The 19,276-nt window shown below is 38.4% G+C and overlaps 1 protein-coding gene across 1 annotated transcript in view; it reads left to right on the forward strand.

Annotated features, from left to right (window-relative positions):
- Positions 1-19,276, forward strand: part of NAV3 (neuron navigator 3) — a 491,922-nt gene that overhangs the window by 464,608 nt on the left and 8,038 nt on the right. Inside the window, exons 31-36 of the mRNA XM_070755761.1 lie at positions 577-745; positions 2,082-2,317; positions 7,878-8,032; positions 11,523-11,594; positions 13,692-13,888; positions 15,436-15,554. Of these exons, the coding sequence (XP_070611862.1) occupies positions 577-745; positions 2,082-2,317; positions 7,878-8,032; positions 11,523-11,594; positions 13,692-13,888; positions 15,436-15,554 (948 nt within the window). The remainder of the gene's footprint in view (positions 1-576; positions 746-2,081; positions 2,318-7,877; positions 8,033-11,522; positions 11,595-13,691; positions 13,889-15,435; positions 15,555-19,276) is intronic.

Genomic DNA, 19,276 nt, shown 5'->3' on the forward strand with positions numbered 1-19,276 from the left:
GATTTTCACAAACATCCGGTTTGCCTGTTTGGGCATTTTTTTCACCCACCAAGCTTCAGTAAGGCCTGTGCGCATGCACAGGGGGTAGTGCATGGGGGGAGGTGCGCATGCACGGGGGAGATGTGGGCATATGCATGCATGCTAGCAGACCAACACACACCCCTTTTGGCATGTGAACCAAAAAAGGTTCACCATCACTGATGTAAATGCAGCTGGGGTAAATTGAACTTCATTTGCACATGTGATAAATTGGCCAAATGCCCAGAATTATTTTTTACTTTAAAAGTTAAGAAGATTGGAGTTTCTGGTTTTATTATTATAAGCTGCCCACAATCTAAGGAGTTGGCAAGATAGAAATTAAAATAATTATAATTATGTCTTATAAAATCCAACAAGAAATACTAGACATTTTTGAATTATTGTTTTTTTATATTTCCATTTAAGTTTACTGTATATTCTTGATCTGCAAGTTGGGGTAATGAGAATGACATATGAACCAGTAGATTGATAGTTCATTCACTGATACTGCAAACTATTAATGTTTCATTTGGTTGGTTTCCCCACCATCTTTTTTAGGAATATGTTTTCCGAGTAGATCCGTCTACTAGCCTTGGTTTGAGCTCAGATTGTATAGCTAATTACTGCGTAGGTGATATAATTAGAGCCCATAACCAAGAAGTGCCTGAATTGCTACCTTGTGGATATCTGGTTGGAGATAATAACATAATCACAGTGAATCTTAAAGGTAAAAGACACCTTTAATTTATTCCCTTTTCTTTCTGCATATGCTGCAATGTTGTTTTCATATTATACTGTCCAGAAGAATAGAATTATAACTACATGATCAATTGCACTTTTAAGTAGCATAAAAAGTCAGGTAAAAATAAAAATAATAATTTAAAATAAATTAATATAAGTGCTGGATACCAATTTGAAGGAGAACATTTTAGGAATAATAGACTATAAGTATTAAATGACCTAGTACAGGTTAGAATAGTTTAAATAATAAGCAAGCCAGTATATCTGCCCTAGTATACAGTAGTTGAGATGTCTGCTTTATAAACAAATATGGAACAGATAACGCCCATTTTCCTTCTACACAAGATTTCTACCAATTAATTTTCCAATGGTAAATGTGTTAACTGTAACGTATGTCAGTTTCAGTGATGATTCATAAATGCATTCTATCTTTATCAGTGACTAAATACATTTACACAAACATAGAATGAATTTTAGTCTACAATTCATTATTACTTAGCTATTCAAATGAAAATAGATATTTCATTTCTAATACTTTTGTGTGAGAATTATATTGTAAAGAACAGAATCTTAGAATCCATGTATTGATTTAGGAAATTCAAATAAAAATAACATTGACCAATTCAAAGGTATATTTGGGACAACCATGGGCAAATATGTTTGCCATTAGTAGACTGGATATTAGCTATGTAATAAGAGACTGAGCTGACATATCCTTTATATTTCAAACATAAGCCTTATCACCTCAACCACTTCACCACTGAAGCTTTCTACTTTAACATCACCTTTTTTTGTAGTATCTAAATTTTTTTATGAATGTTAAATTAATTGTGAGAATCTCATATATGCATATTTTTATTTTATATATATTTTTAATTATTTTTTAAGTGAAGACAAATTTATATACAGGATAAATTAATGTTGAAGAACCAGGAGTTAGGATTCTGAATCAAATATTTCAACCATTTAGATAGTGTAGTGATTTCAACCATGTAGACAGCGTGGGGGCGTGCAAACAAACTGTGTGATTTACAGCGATATTTCTCATCTGCTAACTCATGCTGTAATCAGTTTGACCTTTTAAAGTATTTCAGACATTTCAGATATGCCTTGCTGCCTCACCTAGTTTCTACTTCACATTTGCTTTGATTGCAAGTACTTGTCTAATCATATTGATACATTAATATTCAATGAATTGACTTTTTTTAAAAAAGTATGGAAAATATTTCTCTAAATCATTCCAAACTTTCACTCACACGACATAATCAATAGGATTTCCCCTCTTTTTTATTTCCTGTTTTTTGTTTTATTTTTGTTGTCAGGAGTAGAAGAAAATAGCTTGGATAGCTTTGTGTTTGATACATTAATTCCTAAACCAATTAGTCAACGGTACTTTAATTTACTGATGGAACATCACAGAATTATCCTATCAGGACCTAGTGGCACTGGAAAGACCTATTTAGCCAACAAGCTTGCTGAATATCTGATAAGTAAATCTGGCCGAAAAAAAATGGAAGATGCCATCATTACTTTTACTGTTGATCACAAATCAAGCAAGGTAAGACCTCAGAAAAAGAGCCATCAATTTTATACACATTAAAGAATAGCATGCTTCATTATGTATATTAAAAATAGGTAATAAATGAATTTGTAATATTTTTACTGGATAATAAATGACATTTGACTTGCTACTTTCATATGTTCATATCTTTAATACAGCATATTTTTATTCATTTTACCATTTTGTGCTAATTTTGTCCTTCTTATATAACATGTTGTTTGATTTGATTATTTACAAAATAGGAATATAATACATCTTTGCTGCTCCTGCTTTCTTGAGTATCCACACATGGTTCACAATAAAATGTGATCCAGTTGGTTTATACTTGACTTTTTATACGATTAGATACATATACAATTAGATACATATACAATTAGATATATCTGGATCGCATAAAGGAATGCATTGTCCTTTTGATCATCATATTGTATCTTCCAACTAATATTGGAAGATACAGAATAAGAGAATTGGAAGCAGGGGTGAGTTTCTACCGATGCGGTCTAGTGTGCCACTCCATTAGTGGCCCACTGATTGCACAATTTGGGCACAATGGCTCCGGTGCTGTCTTCGCTGGTCCATGCGCACCATCTTTTGTTCTTATTTTGGGTGATTTTTGTCTCTCTTAGCATGCACAGAGGGAAAATCGTCCCTCTGCACACGTGTGGAAGCAAAATCATGCTAGCGGATGCACACACTGGTAGGAAGGTAAGAGGAACCCACCCCTGGTTGGAAGGAACCTTGGAGGTCTTTTAATCCACCCCCTGCTCAAGCACTGGACCATATACAATTTCAGACAAGCGACTGTCCAATTTCTTCTTAAAAGCCTCTAGTGATGGAAAACCCACAACTTCTGGATTCACGGCATTCCACTGGTCATTTTTTTTTCACTGTTAGGAAATTTCTCCTTAGTTTTAAATTGCTTCTCTCCTTGATTGGTTTCCATCCATTGTTTTTTGTACTTTGGAAAATACATTCACCCCCTGTTCTTTGTGGCAGCCCCTTACATATTGGAACAGTACTATCATGTTATCCCTAGTTCTTATATTCTCTACACTAGCCATACCCAATTCCTGCAACCATTCTGCATGTTTTGGTCTCTAGGCCCTTAATCATCTTAGTTGTTCTTCTCTGCATTCCAAAATCTCACTAACTTAACCAAACGTAATCTCAATGACTTAACCAAAACTGGATATGGATGTGGTCATACTAAGGTTTTATAAAATAATACTAATACTTCCCATGATCTATCCTCTATTTATGCAACCAAGGATTGCATTAGCTTTTTTGACTGTTGCTGCACACTGCTGGCTCATATTTACGTGATTGTCTAGTAGGACTCCAATATCCCTCCCACAGTTACTGCTTCTGAGCCAGATTACACCCACCCTGTACTTGTATATTTCTGTTTTACCTTACTTTTCTCTATATTAAATTTCATTTCGTTGGGCACAGCTCAATGTTCAAAATCAATTTGGATCTTGTGCCTATAACCTGCCAGATTAGTAAGGTATTTCAGTCAGTTTTATATCTTTTTCACATTGAATTAAGATATAGCAGTTATCTCTCTGAGAGATTGCAGTGGACTGGATGAGGGTGAATAAACTAAAATCCATCTATATTCAACAGAATTACTTATGATGAATGAATGAAGAACTCAAGAAGTTGAGGATTAGCTTTAAAAAGAGTCACACTCTTCTAAAACTTAATTTTTTTCACTTAGTAATTTAGGAACCAATTGTAATGTCAGATTTTCAAATATAGTAGTTGCCTTGATTTAGATTGTAGGAGATTTAAAAGTTTAAACAATAACCCAGAGTGATATTTCTTCCATATGTTGTCTAATGCCTATATATAATGGTATTGTTAATTCTTCAGACACCTAAATCAAATAGATTTAGCAAGTTATCTTCTTCTTATGTGAGGTAGTCCTTGAGAAGTGTCCAGAAATTGTAGTTATTGAAAAATGTAGCAGCTAATTGTTATTGCTATTGCAATTCCTGCCTGTGCAGGAATCATATTATGCTTGTACTGAATTTTAGTCCACTTGCTTGAAGCTCCTGATTGACTTTTAAAAGATTATATATTATATTAATTGGATTACATTGGATTATATATTGATTATTTGAGAGCTCCATTTCCCCTCATAGCAGCTTGCCTGATTATTCAAATTAGAAAAAAAAAGCTTGAAGATCCCTCATATCCATAAACTCACTGTCTTGATATGCCCAAGGCTAGAGAATGTTCTTTCCAAAAGACTGACTCCTTGGTTTTTAGGTATTTAGGAAAATGATAAAAACCTTGTCAAAAAATCTCAGTTTTATTTGAATTTTTATTTTAATGATTCTGACTTTAATTTTGATTTTAAGTAATACAGTGATCCCTCGAGTTTCGCGATCTCGATCTTCGCGAAACGCTATATCGCGATTTTTCCACCCGATGACGTCACTCCCTTCCTTTCTCATCTTTCTTTCTCTCTCTCTTTCTCTATCTTGCTTCTTCCTCTCTCACACTCTCTTCCTCCCTCTCTCATCTCTTTCTTTCCTTCTCTCTCTTTCTCTATCTCTCCCCCTCTTGCTCTCGAGCGGCGGGCGGCACCCAGGGAAGGTTCCTTCGGCCGCCCAGCAGCTGATCTGCTCGGCAGCGCAGTAGCAGCGAGGAGCCGAAGATGGGGTTTCCCCTTTGCGTGGGCAACAGGGAAACCCCATCTTTGGCTCCTCGCTGCTACTGTGCTGCCGAGCAGATCAGCTGCTGGGCGGCCGAAGGAATCTTCCCTGGGTCTTCAACTCCCAGAATTCCCCGCCGCCCACGCAAAGGGGAAACCCCAATCATGCACCGAGCGGCGGGCAGGCGAGCGGCGTGCAGGCGGGCGGGCGGGCAGCGGACAAGCGGCAGCCGGACAAGCGGCGGCCGGACAAGCGGCAGCCGGACAAGCGGCGGGCAAGCGGCGGGCAAGCGGCGGGCGGAAAAGCGGCGGGCGGAAAAGCAGCGGGCGGAAAAGTGGCGGGCGGAAAAGCGGCGGGCGGAAAAGCGGCGGGCGGAAAAGCGGCGGACAAGCGGCGGGCAGAAAAGCGGCGGGTGGACAAGCGGCGGGCGGACAAGCGGCAGGCGGACAAGCGATGGACAAGCAGCGGCCGGACAAGCAGCGGCCGGAAAAGCGGCGGACAAGCGGCAGGCGGAAAAGCGGCGGGCGGAAAAGCGGCGGCCGGACAAGCGGTGGCTGGACAAGCGGCGGGTGGACAAGCGGCGGACAAGCGGCGGGCGGACAAGCGGCGGGCAGACAAGCGGCGGACAAGCGGCGGGCGGACAAGCGGCGGGCAGGCAGGCGAGCAGGCAGGCGGCTCCTCAGCTGCTGGGCGGCAGAAGGAACCTTCCCTGGGTTTTCCCAGGTGCAGAAGTAAAAACACCATCTGCGCATGCGCGGCCATGGAAAAAAGGGCGCGCATGCGCAGATGGTGTTTTTACTTCCGCACCACTATATTGCGAAAAATCGAGTATCGCGAGGGGTCTTGGAACGTAACCCTCGCGATACTCGAGGGATCACTGTACTGGTTTTCTATTATTTAAATTTAAATATTTAAATGTTGTGAGGTGCTTCCTATAGTGTATAAACAAAAAAGTGTGGAAAGAAAGAGAAAGAAGGAAGGAAGTGTTGTGGTTCAGACTGAGCCAGATCAAAGACCAGCTGCATCTCTGCTGGCTCCATGCCCAGGGGAGGCTGAGAGCAGAGAGAAGAGTTCTTGGCAGTCAGATAGTGCAGACAGCAGTCATGAAAGTGAAGGTGATGTAAGGCCTGGGAGCCCTGGGGAAGGGCTATCTCAAGCAAGTAGCTGTGATTCCCTGGAGTCCCTGGATGGTGACGCACAAGCTATCATTAGTATGCAGCAGAGACGCAGAGCTCAAAGGAGAGATCAATTGTGTAGATATTATCAGCGATGAATGAGGAACACCAGGGGGTTGGGTGTGGTCCTCATTAGCAGGGAAGGGTTTATAAGGCATGAGAACCATTCCGGCAGCATGGAGTGTTATCAAAGGGGAGTTGGTGTTATCTGCATTTTCTCTCAGCGTTTTTGTTCCTGGCTCATGGCCCAGCAGCCTTGAAAACTGGTGGGAGGTGTGTGTCTGTTAGCTCAACAGCCTCATCTGGCATTAAGGATCCTGTGTTTCTGTATCTATTTGGAGTTCCAGTGTTTTCCTGATCTGTAAGGACATTTTCTGTTGGCTTCTTTTCTCTTTACCATTATGAAACTGTGTTTGGATTCAACCGGTGTGTCTGGCTTATCTTTTTGGGTTGGTCATAGCTTCCGGAATGACCCAGACAGAACAGGAAGTGTTCTGGGCACAGATACTTAATTTTCCAAGACTCTTAAAAGTCCACTTCTTGAAATAATAGTCTTTTTATTATTCACACCAGCTTAAATATATAAAAACTTTTGCACGGCAAAAATGCAAACATACAGACTGAAGCAATTTCTCTTTGCTTGAAAATACTCTGACTGTTCTGGGTTCCTAACATTCCATCCTCGGCTGCTCAAAGATAAGGAACTATAAATTACCACTTTAAGTTCATCACTTACCTGTTTACCTGTCTTCGGCTTCATTTCAGCAAATACAGCATAGGTTTTTCACTTCTTTGTTTTAGGAAAGCCACTAAAGCTACGCCATTCTCTTTGATCATCATTGTCAACCCCCATCTTTATTTCCTGTGTAAATTTGGAAATAATATCTACAATCCACAGAGCTATTCATGTAGAATTAATACTTTTTACCTTGAACCCCTCCTCTTTTTTTTAAGCCGTTCTGCAATATCTAGGATCTAACCATTCATCTCCTGATACATTTTCCTCACTATCTGATAGGGACTAACTTCTCATTGTCACATCAGTCCCCTCTGGTATTCCCACATCAATATCTTCATCACTCTCGGCTTCCAATCCCTCTGGCTGCCTCCATAACCCAGGATAACCTGAGGGATCTGGCTCATCATCCTCAGAATCAGGCATGTCCTGAGACTGAGAAGAATCACTCACAACAGGAAGGAGGGAGGGAAAGAAGGTAGATGGGAAGGAAGGAAGGAAGGAAGAAGAAAGAAGAAATACAAAAACACAAAAGGAAAAGAGAAAGAAAGAGGAAGAAAGAGGAAGAGAGAAATAGAGGGAGGGAGGGAGAGTGGAAGGAAGGAAGGAAGGAAGGGAGGGAGGGAGGAATGAATGAATGAATATGCAGTTTAGGTACATAGGTTCTTCTATCCATTCAGGAAAACCTCATGATCAGGATTTGCTGATCACATGAAATAGTCTTACTGCATTTGAATAAAATCAAATAAAAAACTCCTAAATATTTTCTTAAATTTGTGAAAGCAGGGAAATCAGATTAGTAGAATCCTATTGTATACATTATAAATATAAGCTTTGGATAAAGAAGTTACTTAGACAAAACTGCTTCGCTTGAGACTGCCAAAATAATTTCATGACACTTAGTTTTAATAATGATACATAAATGTGAAGATGGCAATAGAAAATACACCTGTCTTATTATATTCTTCTTCTTTTTTTTGAAGGATGTTCAACAATATCTTATTAATTTGGCTGAACAGTGCAATGCTGATAATAGTAGTTCTGACCTTCCTGTGGTAATAATTCTTGACAATCTGCACCACGTTGGTTCTTTGAGTGACATCTTCAACGGTTTCCTTAACTGTAAATATAACAAATGGTAGGTTGATTTTTTAAAGATATTGGTACTGTGTACTGTACTGCCTCTCCCAATCTGACAATCTTCAAAGATATTGAATTGAAGCTCTAAAACAGCGTTTCTCAACCGGTGTGCCGCGGCACACTAGTGTGCCGCGAGACACAGCCAGGTGTGCCGCGGGCTCCTAGGGAAGCTCCAGCTGGGCGGGGTGCTGCCGGTGCCGGGGCGGGCTTTCCCAAAACGGACGGAGAATGCCCTCTCCTGCAGCCCCCTGGCTGGGAGCGCTTTCGCTGCGAGAGAGGGCTTTCTCCATCCATTTCGGGAATGCCCGCCCCCCCTCTCTCGCGCGCCGCTCCCCTTTTCTCTCAGCCCTCCCTGGCTTCGCTTCTCAATCCCTCCCTCCTTCCGTCTTTCCTTCCCCTCAGCCGTTCTGTCTGGGGGTCTCTCGCTCTTCCCTTCCCTGCCTCCCAGGCTTTGCCTTCACCACCCCCACCCCCTTTTTGGTTGGCAAGGAGTCCTTTGCCGCATCCTGCAGTTCGCACTCGGCTCGAGGCCGCTTTCCCTGGCTGCCCTCTTTCTTTCTCTCTCTCTCCCGTGAGTTGGGGGAAGGAAAAAAAAAACCAAAAACTTCTTGCAACGGGCCCGCGCGCGCGCTCATGCCCGCGCTCGTCCCTTCAGCAGCGAGGGAGGGAAGTCAGAGGGCGAGGGAGCGAGCGCTCTTGTCCTCGGTGCCCTCTGCAGCCTGCCTTCTTCTTTGCCGCCGCTGAGGGACGGAGAGAAGGATAGAAAGGAAAGAGGGAAGGAGAGATAGAAAGGAAAGAGGGAGGGAGGGAGGAAGGAGGGAGAGATAGAAAGAAAATAGATAGAAAGGAAAGAGGGAGGGAGGAAAGAGGGAGGGAGAGATAGAAAGGAAAGAGGGAGGAAAGAGGGAGGGAGAGATACAATGGAAAGAGGGAGGGAGAGAAAGGAAAGAGGGAGAGATAGAAAGAAAAGAGATAGAAAGAAAAAAGGGATGGAGGAAAGAGGGAGGGAGAGATAGAAAGGAAAGAGGGAGGGAGGAAAGAGGGAGGGAGAGATAGAAAAAAATAGATAGAAAGGAAAGAGGGAGGGAGAGATACAATGGAAAGAGGGAGGGAGGAAAGAGGGAGGGAGAAATAGAGTGAAATGGAGGAAGAGATATTTTTTTGTCCAAACTTTTCTTTAGCCCCCACCCCCCGCCCAAGAGAGAGAGAAAGAGAGACATAGCAAGAGAGAGAGAGAAAAAAGAAAGAGATAGCAAGAGAGAGAGAGAGAGACAGAGAAAGAGAGAAAGATAGAGAGCGAGAAAGATAGAGAGCGAGAAAGAAAGAGAGATAGCAAGAGACACAGAAAGAGAGAGAAAGAGAGATAGCAAGAGAAAGAGAGACAGAGAGAGAGAGAAAGAGATAGCAAGAGAGACAGAGAGAGAGAGAGAGAAAGAGAGAGAGAGAAAGAGAGAGAGAGAGAAAAAAAGAGACATAGCAAGAGAGACAGAGAAAGAGAGAGAAAGAGAGAGAATGAAAGAGAGATAGCAAGAGAGGCAGAGAGAGAGCAAGGGAGAGAGAAAGACATAGAGGGAGGGAAGGAGGGAGAGAGAAAGAGAGCAAAAAAGAGAGGAAGAAAGAAAGAGGGATGGAGAGAGAGAAAGAAGGGAAGGAAGGAAGAGAGAGAAAGAGGGAGGGAGAAATAGAGTGAAATGGAGGAAGAGATATTTTTTTTGTCCAAACTTTTCTTTAGCCCCCCCGCGACCCCCCCCCATCCCCCCGTTCAGTGTTCCCCAGGATTTTGAAAATATGAATAATGTGCCGCGGCTCAAAAAAGGTTGGGAAACACTGCTCTAAAACACACAGGTTCTTATGACCTGTTTATAAATGCAGGAAGTTGCATTTATACAGTTCATATACATAGGGCTGCGTTGAAGATAGGCAGTGGCAGAATATGAGATGAGTTTATGAATACACCCAGTGAAGTTTGAGAAATATTTTGATTTCGTATTTTAATGCAGGTGAATAGTCTGTCTTTATAATTCAATGTATTTTTGCTCCTCCATCCTTCCACTCCTCTAAATTGGTGATGTTACAAAACCAGTTTAAACCCAAAACATAAAGCAGAAATAAACATTTTATCATATCAATTTCAAACTGAGTTGCACACAATAGTCTGCAGTTGCTCTAGATCAGTCTTGCATGTTTTGGTAATAAGTCTAGTCTTTATAACACACATATCTCTTTGTTATTTAAGAAAAAAGTAAACTGCATTAATTTATGAACAAATACAAAATATGTAATTTTTGTTATTCTGTGTTTTATTATATGCAATTTTAGCCAAGAATTGCACTAATAAACATATAATGTATTGTATTAATCTGAAAAGTGAAAACTTTATTACTAAGCAGATTTAGTGAAATTCTACTTATGTATACATTTTTGCATATAGCCTCGTGCTTAAGTAAGAATATTTTATTACGAAATGGCTGAATTGCTTTGAATAAACATTTCATGTTTATCAATAAAGTAATAATTTCATATCATACCTACAAAATCATTGAAATAAACTTCAAAAAATCACCCAGATGAAGAATGTATAGACAGCTATGCTAATCTTGAAAAAACCAAAAATTAATTAGTGTCAAAGTTGAACTGAGAACCAGCTTGGTCTAGTAGTTAAAGCAATGGACTAGAAACTAGTCTGAACGAATGTGGAATTCTAGTTCACCTTACCCAGAAAGCCAGCTGGGTGACTCAGTTCCAAGAGCTTTTAAAAAAACCTTGCCAAAAAAGCTCAAGGGACTATACCAGGCAATTGCCAGCAGTCCAAAACACACACACACACACACACACACACACACACACTCACACACGGTTTAATATTTGACACTTCCTCCCATGGTATCTACAGCATAGTTCAAGAATACATTTAAGCAAACATTTGAGACCCAGCGTGTGCGTTCAATAAGGCTTTTATTTAATATAAATTTATTATTATTATTATTATTATTATTATTATTATTATTATTATTATTTATTACATTTGTATGCCGCCCCCCTAGACTCGGGGCAGCTCACAACAATAACAAAACAATGTAGAACAAATCTAATAATTAAAAGTCACTTAAAAACCCTTATTAAAAAACAAAACATACACACAAACATACCATGCATAAACTGTATAGGCCCGGAGGAGATGTCTCAGTTCCCCCATGCCTGGCGGCAGACGTGGGTTTTAAGGAGCTTATGAAAGACAATATTATTGTATATTATTGTGTATTAAAACAATGTTAAAATTAGTTTTCTTAAATGTCAATTTACTTTGACATTATGATTACTTCAGAAGTTCTTCCTTTTCAGAAATTAAGGGAGTAATTTTTTCTGTTTTCTTTCTATTGTGATCATCCTTGCTGATTTTAATGCCACTTTTATGTTGTTTTGGTAATATTTTGTTCTTATTCAATTTTCCTGGATAATTTTTAAAATCCATGTTTGTTTGTTTTAAGTCCTTACATTATTGGAACAATGAACCAGGGAGTTTCATCATCACCTAATCTAGAACTGCATCAAAATTTCAGGTAATGATTATTTCTGTTTCGTATCTATCATATGTGTTAGATTCGTGTGAAAGTGAAGATGCATGCCACAGTAACAGTTCAGCACTTTATTTTTCTCCAAACAGTAGTGGTAGCAGAACTGCAGGCAGGCTCCAGGGAAGCCGCATTAAGGATTTCCCTGAAGGCTGCTAGCCACTGACAATCATTTAAAAGTTCCTGCCACTTGATAAGGCAAGTAGCAGCTAGTATGCAAATAAATCCAAATATTGTATGTAACAATATGACTCAAGTTCAAAATTTTCAGGCTAAAGAGTTAGTTTTAGTAAGTTCACAATTGTTGCGCATTCGGTTATATAAAATCAGAAAACATATATAAAGTCTTTCAATTTTTTAAAATGAGTCAAATGAGATGAAAATGTATGGAATTGTTTAGGATTTTTTCTGTATGTTTAGGATTGTCTAATATGTTTAGGATATCATATATATCTATATATATAGCCATATAATATGCTCCTGTCAATAGCGGTGTCCCTCAAGGCAGTGTTCTAGGACCAACACTCTTCATACTCTACATAAATGAACTTTGTGATCATATTATAAGCAACTATGTTCTCTTTGCTGATGATGTTAAACTATTTAATACCACAAACAATGCTGCTACCCTTCAAAAAGACCTTGACCATTTAGCAGAATGGTCAAACAACTGGCAACTTCAAATCTCAACCAACAAATGTTCTGCCTTACACATTGACAAAACGAACCAGAATACAAAATACAAACTTGGAGGAAATGACCTTGTAGATGACCTGCACTCTGTCAAAGACTTTGGAGTACTCATATCCAATTACCTAAGTGCTAGAGCCCATAACATTGCCAAAAAAGCATTCTTGTGTAGCTTCTTCTCTGGCAATGTTAATATGCTAACCAGAGTTTACAAAACATTTGTTAGACCAATTCTGGAATACAGCTCACTTGTCTGGAACCTACATTGCATATCATACATTAATACAATCGAGAGAGTCCAAAAATATTTCACAAGAAGAGTCCTTCACTCTCTACTCGCAACAACATATCTTATTCCACCAGACTTAAAATACCGGGATTAGACAATTTACAACTACATTGCCTTCAATCTGCTCTAAATGTAGTTCATAAAATCATATACCAAAATGTCCTTCCTGTTAATGACTTCACATTCAACCGCAGCAATACACGAGTACGTAATAGATTCAAACTAAATGTAAACCACTCTAAACTCAACTGCAGAAAATATGACTTCAACAATACAGTAAAGTGATCAGTGCCTGGAATGTACTACCTGACTCTGTGATTTCTTCCTCAAACCCCAAAAACTTTAATATGAGATTGTCTACAGTCAACCTCTCCCTGTTTCTAAGAGGTCTATAAGGGGCATGCATAAGCACACCACTGTGCCTACTTTCCCTGTCCTCCTGTCCTATTGTCCTATTTTATTGTTACTTTTTACTTATGTTTATATAAACTACTACTATCCTATATATGTTTGACAAATAAATAAATACAGTAAACAAATAAAAAATGTTTCTGTTGCCATTGCAAAAGTGATGTGCCATGTGGCTTTTGCCGCAAGATAACAGAAAAGACTAAATATATTTAACTTCTAATAGCAATTTTCTTCATCATTGACCTCAAGATATACAGTTGAAAAGAAACAATGTACAGTATGATTAGCTAGAGATATAAATGTAATCCTCTGACAGAACAATATTCTAGCTCAAAATCTATTCACTGATAATAGCTAGCCAAATGCCAAAGGCAAGTTCACAAACAGGACATACAGTCATTATCCATCTTCAGTGATTAATTGCTAACTTCAGGCACCAAGAGAGATGATCTGTGAACAAAGAAGATTCTCTTTGGCCTTATAGAAAACTAAAAGCTATATCTTAAATGCACTGATCAAATATTTTATTTTTAGCAATTTATGAGGGTGGCTATCAGCTCAGCTCATGGAAACAGTTGCTGTACGTTAACAATAGGTTTAAACAAGCACGTTTTTGTTTGGGTCTACTATAAGACTTCATTGGATGATCACAACCTTTGCATTTGCATTCCATTATTTTATTGTTTTGTGTATAGATGGGTTCTGTGTGCTAATCACACAGAGCCAGTTAAAGGGCTGTTATCCAGATACTTGAGAAGGAAACTGATTGAAACAGAGCTGGAGAAGAATACCCGTAATAATGATCTCATCAAAATTATTGACTGGGTTCCCAAGATATGGCATCATCTCAACAGCTTCTTAGAAACCCACAGTTCTTCTGATATAACCATTGGTAAGAAGTTTTACAGTTATGAATGCAAAGAATCAAAACTGACCTTTGAAGCTTATCTTACAGTGTAAGCTTACTATGAATGTGTTCAGCAAAATAACTAGCATGTTATCTTTTATGTCCAAAAGCGGGGGGGGGGGGGGGGGAGACTTGTGTTTGAAAACATGGTATTGTTGGATATGAATTGGATTTCTGGGATAAAATGTGTACTTAAAAAAGAACTCAAAACCATTTAATGTCATTGATCTTAGTCTACTTTAGTCTTGAACTTATAATTTCTTATCCAATTCCACTGTCAAAAGATTTCGTTCTAACTAATGTGAAGAGAAAATTTGGAAAAAACCCATAATATTTTAAAATAAAAAAAATAAATTAAATGCATGTTCTTTGAGAACATATTCAATCACAGTTTGTATATTTGTTTGTTTTAATAATTTCTTGATGCCATTAATGTACTGTACATTCTAATGTGGCATCGGCTTGAATCAGCAAGCAGCAGTTATAAGAAGCAGAGAAGACAGAGAGGTCTAAAACTTTTTCAAATCTCTCAAGAAATTCAAGATCAGGTATTACTGCTTCAAAAGCCCTCTTCTGTCATGATACACCTGTTAAGTAATCATGTGAGAAATGGTGAAAATCCATCTTTATGTTTTGAAGGGGTAAAAAATTACCAAAAAATAATCTTTTCTGAAAAAGAGATCAAAGAATCTTTCAGATAATTTTATGTTTCAAAAAGATTTCTTTTAATTGATTTTTTTAATAAACATCCCTAAGTGGCACAACTTGTTTTGGCAGTTGACACATAACAGCTGGCAGTTGCTATAACATTGACAAGCAAGGTAGAGAGCTGGGGTTTAGTGTATCTAAGAAACAGTCACCGTTTACAGATGAAATGTCTTCAGAATTATTTCTGCTATTTAAACAAAGGCCATCTGGAACTAATTGGACTTTAGAAATACATTACCCATATTTCTGTGTCTCAGCATTCACAAAATGCCAGCTGTTATAAATGCATTTTTTCTAAATCCTGTGACTGAAAAGGCTAATGCAAAAAAATATGATTATGCTTTGTGAAAAAATGGCTGCCATCACTAAAATGCAGTGAATAGCATACAGACAATATATCTGTTGTATTTATTTGACGATAAAACAACTGGAATTAGATGTAACCTTCCCCAATTTTTTTAATACGAGGGAGACATAATGTAGAAGGTAACATTATGTCTCTGTACATTACACTGAATCATGGTGACACAGTGGTTAAAATGCAGTACTGCAAGCTACTTCTGCTGTCTGCTGTCTGATTGCAATTTGGCAGTTCAAATCTCATCAGCCTCAAGGTTGACTCAGCCTTCCATCCTTCTGAGGTGGGTAAAATGAGGACCCAAATTGTTGGGGGAAATATGCTGATTCTATAAAACCACTTAAATGGGACTGTAAAGCAGTATATAAGTGCTATTGCTATTATGCGTCTCTCATATAAAAAGAGCAAAAATTACACTGAATGCATAGTAATCATCTACTTTTTTTAAAAAAAAATCTTATTTTAGGTCCTCGCCTTTTTCTACCTTGTCCTATTGATATTGATGGTTCTAGAGTGTGGTTTACTGATCTATGGAATTATTCTTTGGTGCCATATATAATGGAAGCTGTGAGAGAAGGACTTCAGGTAAGACTCTAACCAAACAGCAATCTGAATCCTTGGGGCATTATTATTCATTATTGTTTCTAAGAGTTTATTTACATAAAAAATAATCATTTGCAATGAATGGGAATCTTAATCTAATTTTTAAATCTTCCTATAATCTGTGCCCTATTATTGCAACCATGGACATCACTGTTCTTATAAATAATTTCCTTGGTTCAGAAAAAATGCCCAAAGGAATGCAAACATATTCTGGCTGGTGGGATTCTCACTTGTACAATTTTGCAATTCATTGATAAAATACCTTACTTGAATGTTGCTAATCAGTAAGATAGTAAACCAATTTTAGTATAACCTTGTTATATATTGTCAAGTGGAATATATAAAGTGGAAGAGGGGAGTAAATCAGTTACAATGGCTAAGAGTCTTTGAAGCAAACACCAAAAATATATGTGTCTTAATCATTTCCTGGGTATCATTATAACTTATATAAATTTTTAAAAAATTGAACGATGTTGAAAATTATCATCAGACTTCATGTACCTCTAACATGTACCATAAACAAAAAAAATAACCTCCCCATCTCAATAAGAAAATTACAAACAAGAAAAAAAATATCTCTGGAGGAAAAACAAAAAAGGACAAGTTTCCAAATTCAAAAGCCGATATAAAAGCATTTGCAATCAAATAAAAGCAGAATGCCTTAACTACTACAGCAAACAAGAGGGAAACCTCCTGTGCACCAGATCTAATAGAGCTTTCTAAAACTTTGTCAACAATAAACTCAAAGACTCTAGAACTATCCCACCTCTCAAAGGACCCAACAACAAAGAATACCATGATGATTCATCCAAAGCCAACCTCCTCAACTCTTTCTTTGGCTCTGTCTTTGTTAACAGCAATGGCTCATCCCCCAATTTCATCAATTGCACCTTAAACTCCCTCAGCGACCTAACCCAAGTAGACTTCACTGAAGACTGAGTTGAAAAAGCATTACATGACCTTAAACCTTCTCTATCAGTTGTACCAGATGGTCTATGTGCTTACTTCCTAAAAAAGCTCTCTTCTGCCATAGCTAAACCACTAAGCATAATTTCTGAAAAATCCTTCAGAACCAGCACACTTCCTAAGCTATGGTCAAAAGCAATGGTCATCCCCATCTTCAAAAAAGGAGACCCCTCTCTTGTCGATAACTACAGACCAATTTCACTATGCTGCGTCTCATGCAAAGTCATGGAATTAATTATAAACAAATCAATTACTCTCCATCTAGAAACTAATAATTTGCTCTCTAACAAATAATTTGGTTTCAGAAAAAAACTATCCTGCAACCTGCAGCTCTCCACTGCAAAAATATACGGACAACTCATCTAGTTCAATTTATATCGACTTCTGCAAAGCCTTTGATTCAGTGGTCCACAACAAACTACTCCTAAAACTCAAATCCTATGGTATCTCAGGATCCCTCCACAGCTGGATTATAGCATTCCTGTCAAACAGACAACAAGTGGTCAAAATAGAAAGCACCATATCCACTCCCGTCCCAGTTAAAAGCGATTTTCCCCAAGGTAGTATACTGGGACCAATGTTCTTCATTCTCTATATCAGTGACCTTTGCGATTACATCACAAGCAACTGTGTCCTCTTCACCGACGATGTAAAACTCTTCAACACCACCGATAACACAACTACCCTCCAAAAAGACCTGAAGTCCAAATCTCAACTAGCAAATGCTCTGTCCTACACATTGGGAAGAAGAATCTGAACTCCAAATACGAACTGAATAATCAAATTATCACAGATAATCCCCACTCGGTTAAAGACCTCGGTATACTAATAACAAAAAATTTAAGTGCCAAAGCCCACTGCAACAACATAGCCAAGAAGGCTTCAAGAGTTGTAAACCTAATCCTACATAGCTTCTGCTCTGGCAATCTCACACTACTTACCAGAGCTTACAAAACTTTTGCCAGACCCATCCTCGAATACAGCTCATCTGTTTGGAACCCATATTGCATCTCAGACATTAACACCCTTGAAAATGTCCAAAGATACTTCACCAGAAGAGCCCTTCACCCCTCCACTTGAAATAGAGACTAGACTTTCAATCCTGGGCCTAGAAAGCTTAGAACTAAGAAGCCTTAAACAAGATCTAAGTATTGCCCACAAGATCATTTGCTGCAATGTCCTGCCTGTCGGTGACTACTTCAGCTTCAACCACAACAACACAAGAGCACACAACAGATTTAAACTTAATATTAACCGCTCCAAACTTGACTGTAAAAAGTATGACTTCAGTAACCAAGTTGTCGAAGCATGGAACTCATTACCGGACTCCATAGTGTCATCCCCAACCCCCCAACACTTTACCCTCAGATTATCTATGGTTGATCTATACAGATTCCTAAGAGGTCAGTAAGGGGTGAGTACAAGTGCACTAGAGTGCCTTCCGTCCCCTGTCCTTTTGCTCCCCTTTATCTCCTATACCTTTCTTCTATTCCTATATCTTTTCTTCTATTCTTTCATTGATATGTTCTATTACTTTATCTTCTTTTCTATTCTTTCATAGATATATTTTACTATGAGTATCTCTTCTATAACATTCATCATGTATTTTACTATGTGTATGTATGTATGTATGTATGTATGTATGTATGTATGTATATATATATGTTAAATGTTTTTAGCATACAGAATATAGTTGTCGGCTATAAATATATTAACTGCCTTGAAGTGGTCCTGGGTTGGGCCTAGAGGCAAAAAGGAGCTGTGACGTTCCTTAAAATATACCAGGGTGATCCGACATAAACACACACACACACACACACACACACACACACACACATATATATATATATATATATATATATATATCAAGAATAGTCCTAAAAATGCGAGTTCCAGGTACATACGTGAATGATGAGGCAGCAGCCATCTCGATCACCGGAACATAGAAACTTTAATAAAACCACTTAGCTTTCGTTAGCGTGCTGCTAACTTCGTCAGAGTATTAAAATGCCGTGGCATTTTAATACTCTGACGAAGTTAGCAGCACGCTAACGAAAGCTAAGTGGTTTTATTAAAGTTTCTATGTTCCGGTGATCGAGATGGCTGCTGCCTCATCATTCACATATATATATATATATATATATATATATATATATATATATGTTTTCGTAAATTTTCACGGGTATATGTATGTAGATTGTTCTGAGTTCGGGTTTTGCCCTGTGTAATGTTTTGCATGTCTATGCGACGTTTCGGCGAAATCACATTCGCCATCATCAGGCTGGAGTTCCAATCTTTGTGTTTTTGCAAATGAATATTAGCAACTGACATTTCTTCTTAGCATGTAGTGTGGGGGTGGAGATTTGCTTTGAATGTAGCAAATAGATTGGGTGACTATGCTTCCGTGATCTGATTGGTTGGTGTAATCATGGTTATAGAAGGAATGGCATGAAGATTATGAAGTGTTTTGTTTAAGTCTGATTTCCAAATATAAAATTCTAAAATCATAATAATTAAAGGATTGACATATTGATTATAATGAAGTGTTTATTTTGTTTAAGGCTGGTTTCCAAATCTCTGGCAGGCGCGAGGTATCATCCCTTTTATTTAAACAAAAAGATCTTTTTTCAATTTCGATAGCTTCTAGAGAGATTCTTTTATATAAATTCTCTGTTTTGTGGAGTAATTTAGTTTTTTCAAAGTCAATTTCGTGCCCTGTTCTTTTAATGTGCTGGACA

The sequence above is a fragment of the Erythrolamprus reginae genome, chromosome 6 (genome assembly GCF_031021105.1).
Source record: "Erythrolamprus reginae isolate rEryReg1 chromosome 6, rEryReg1.hap1, whole genome shotgun sequence".
Lineage (NCBI taxonomy): Eukaryota > Metazoa > Chordata > Lepidosauria > Squamata > Dipsadidae > Erythrolamprus > Erythrolamprus reginae.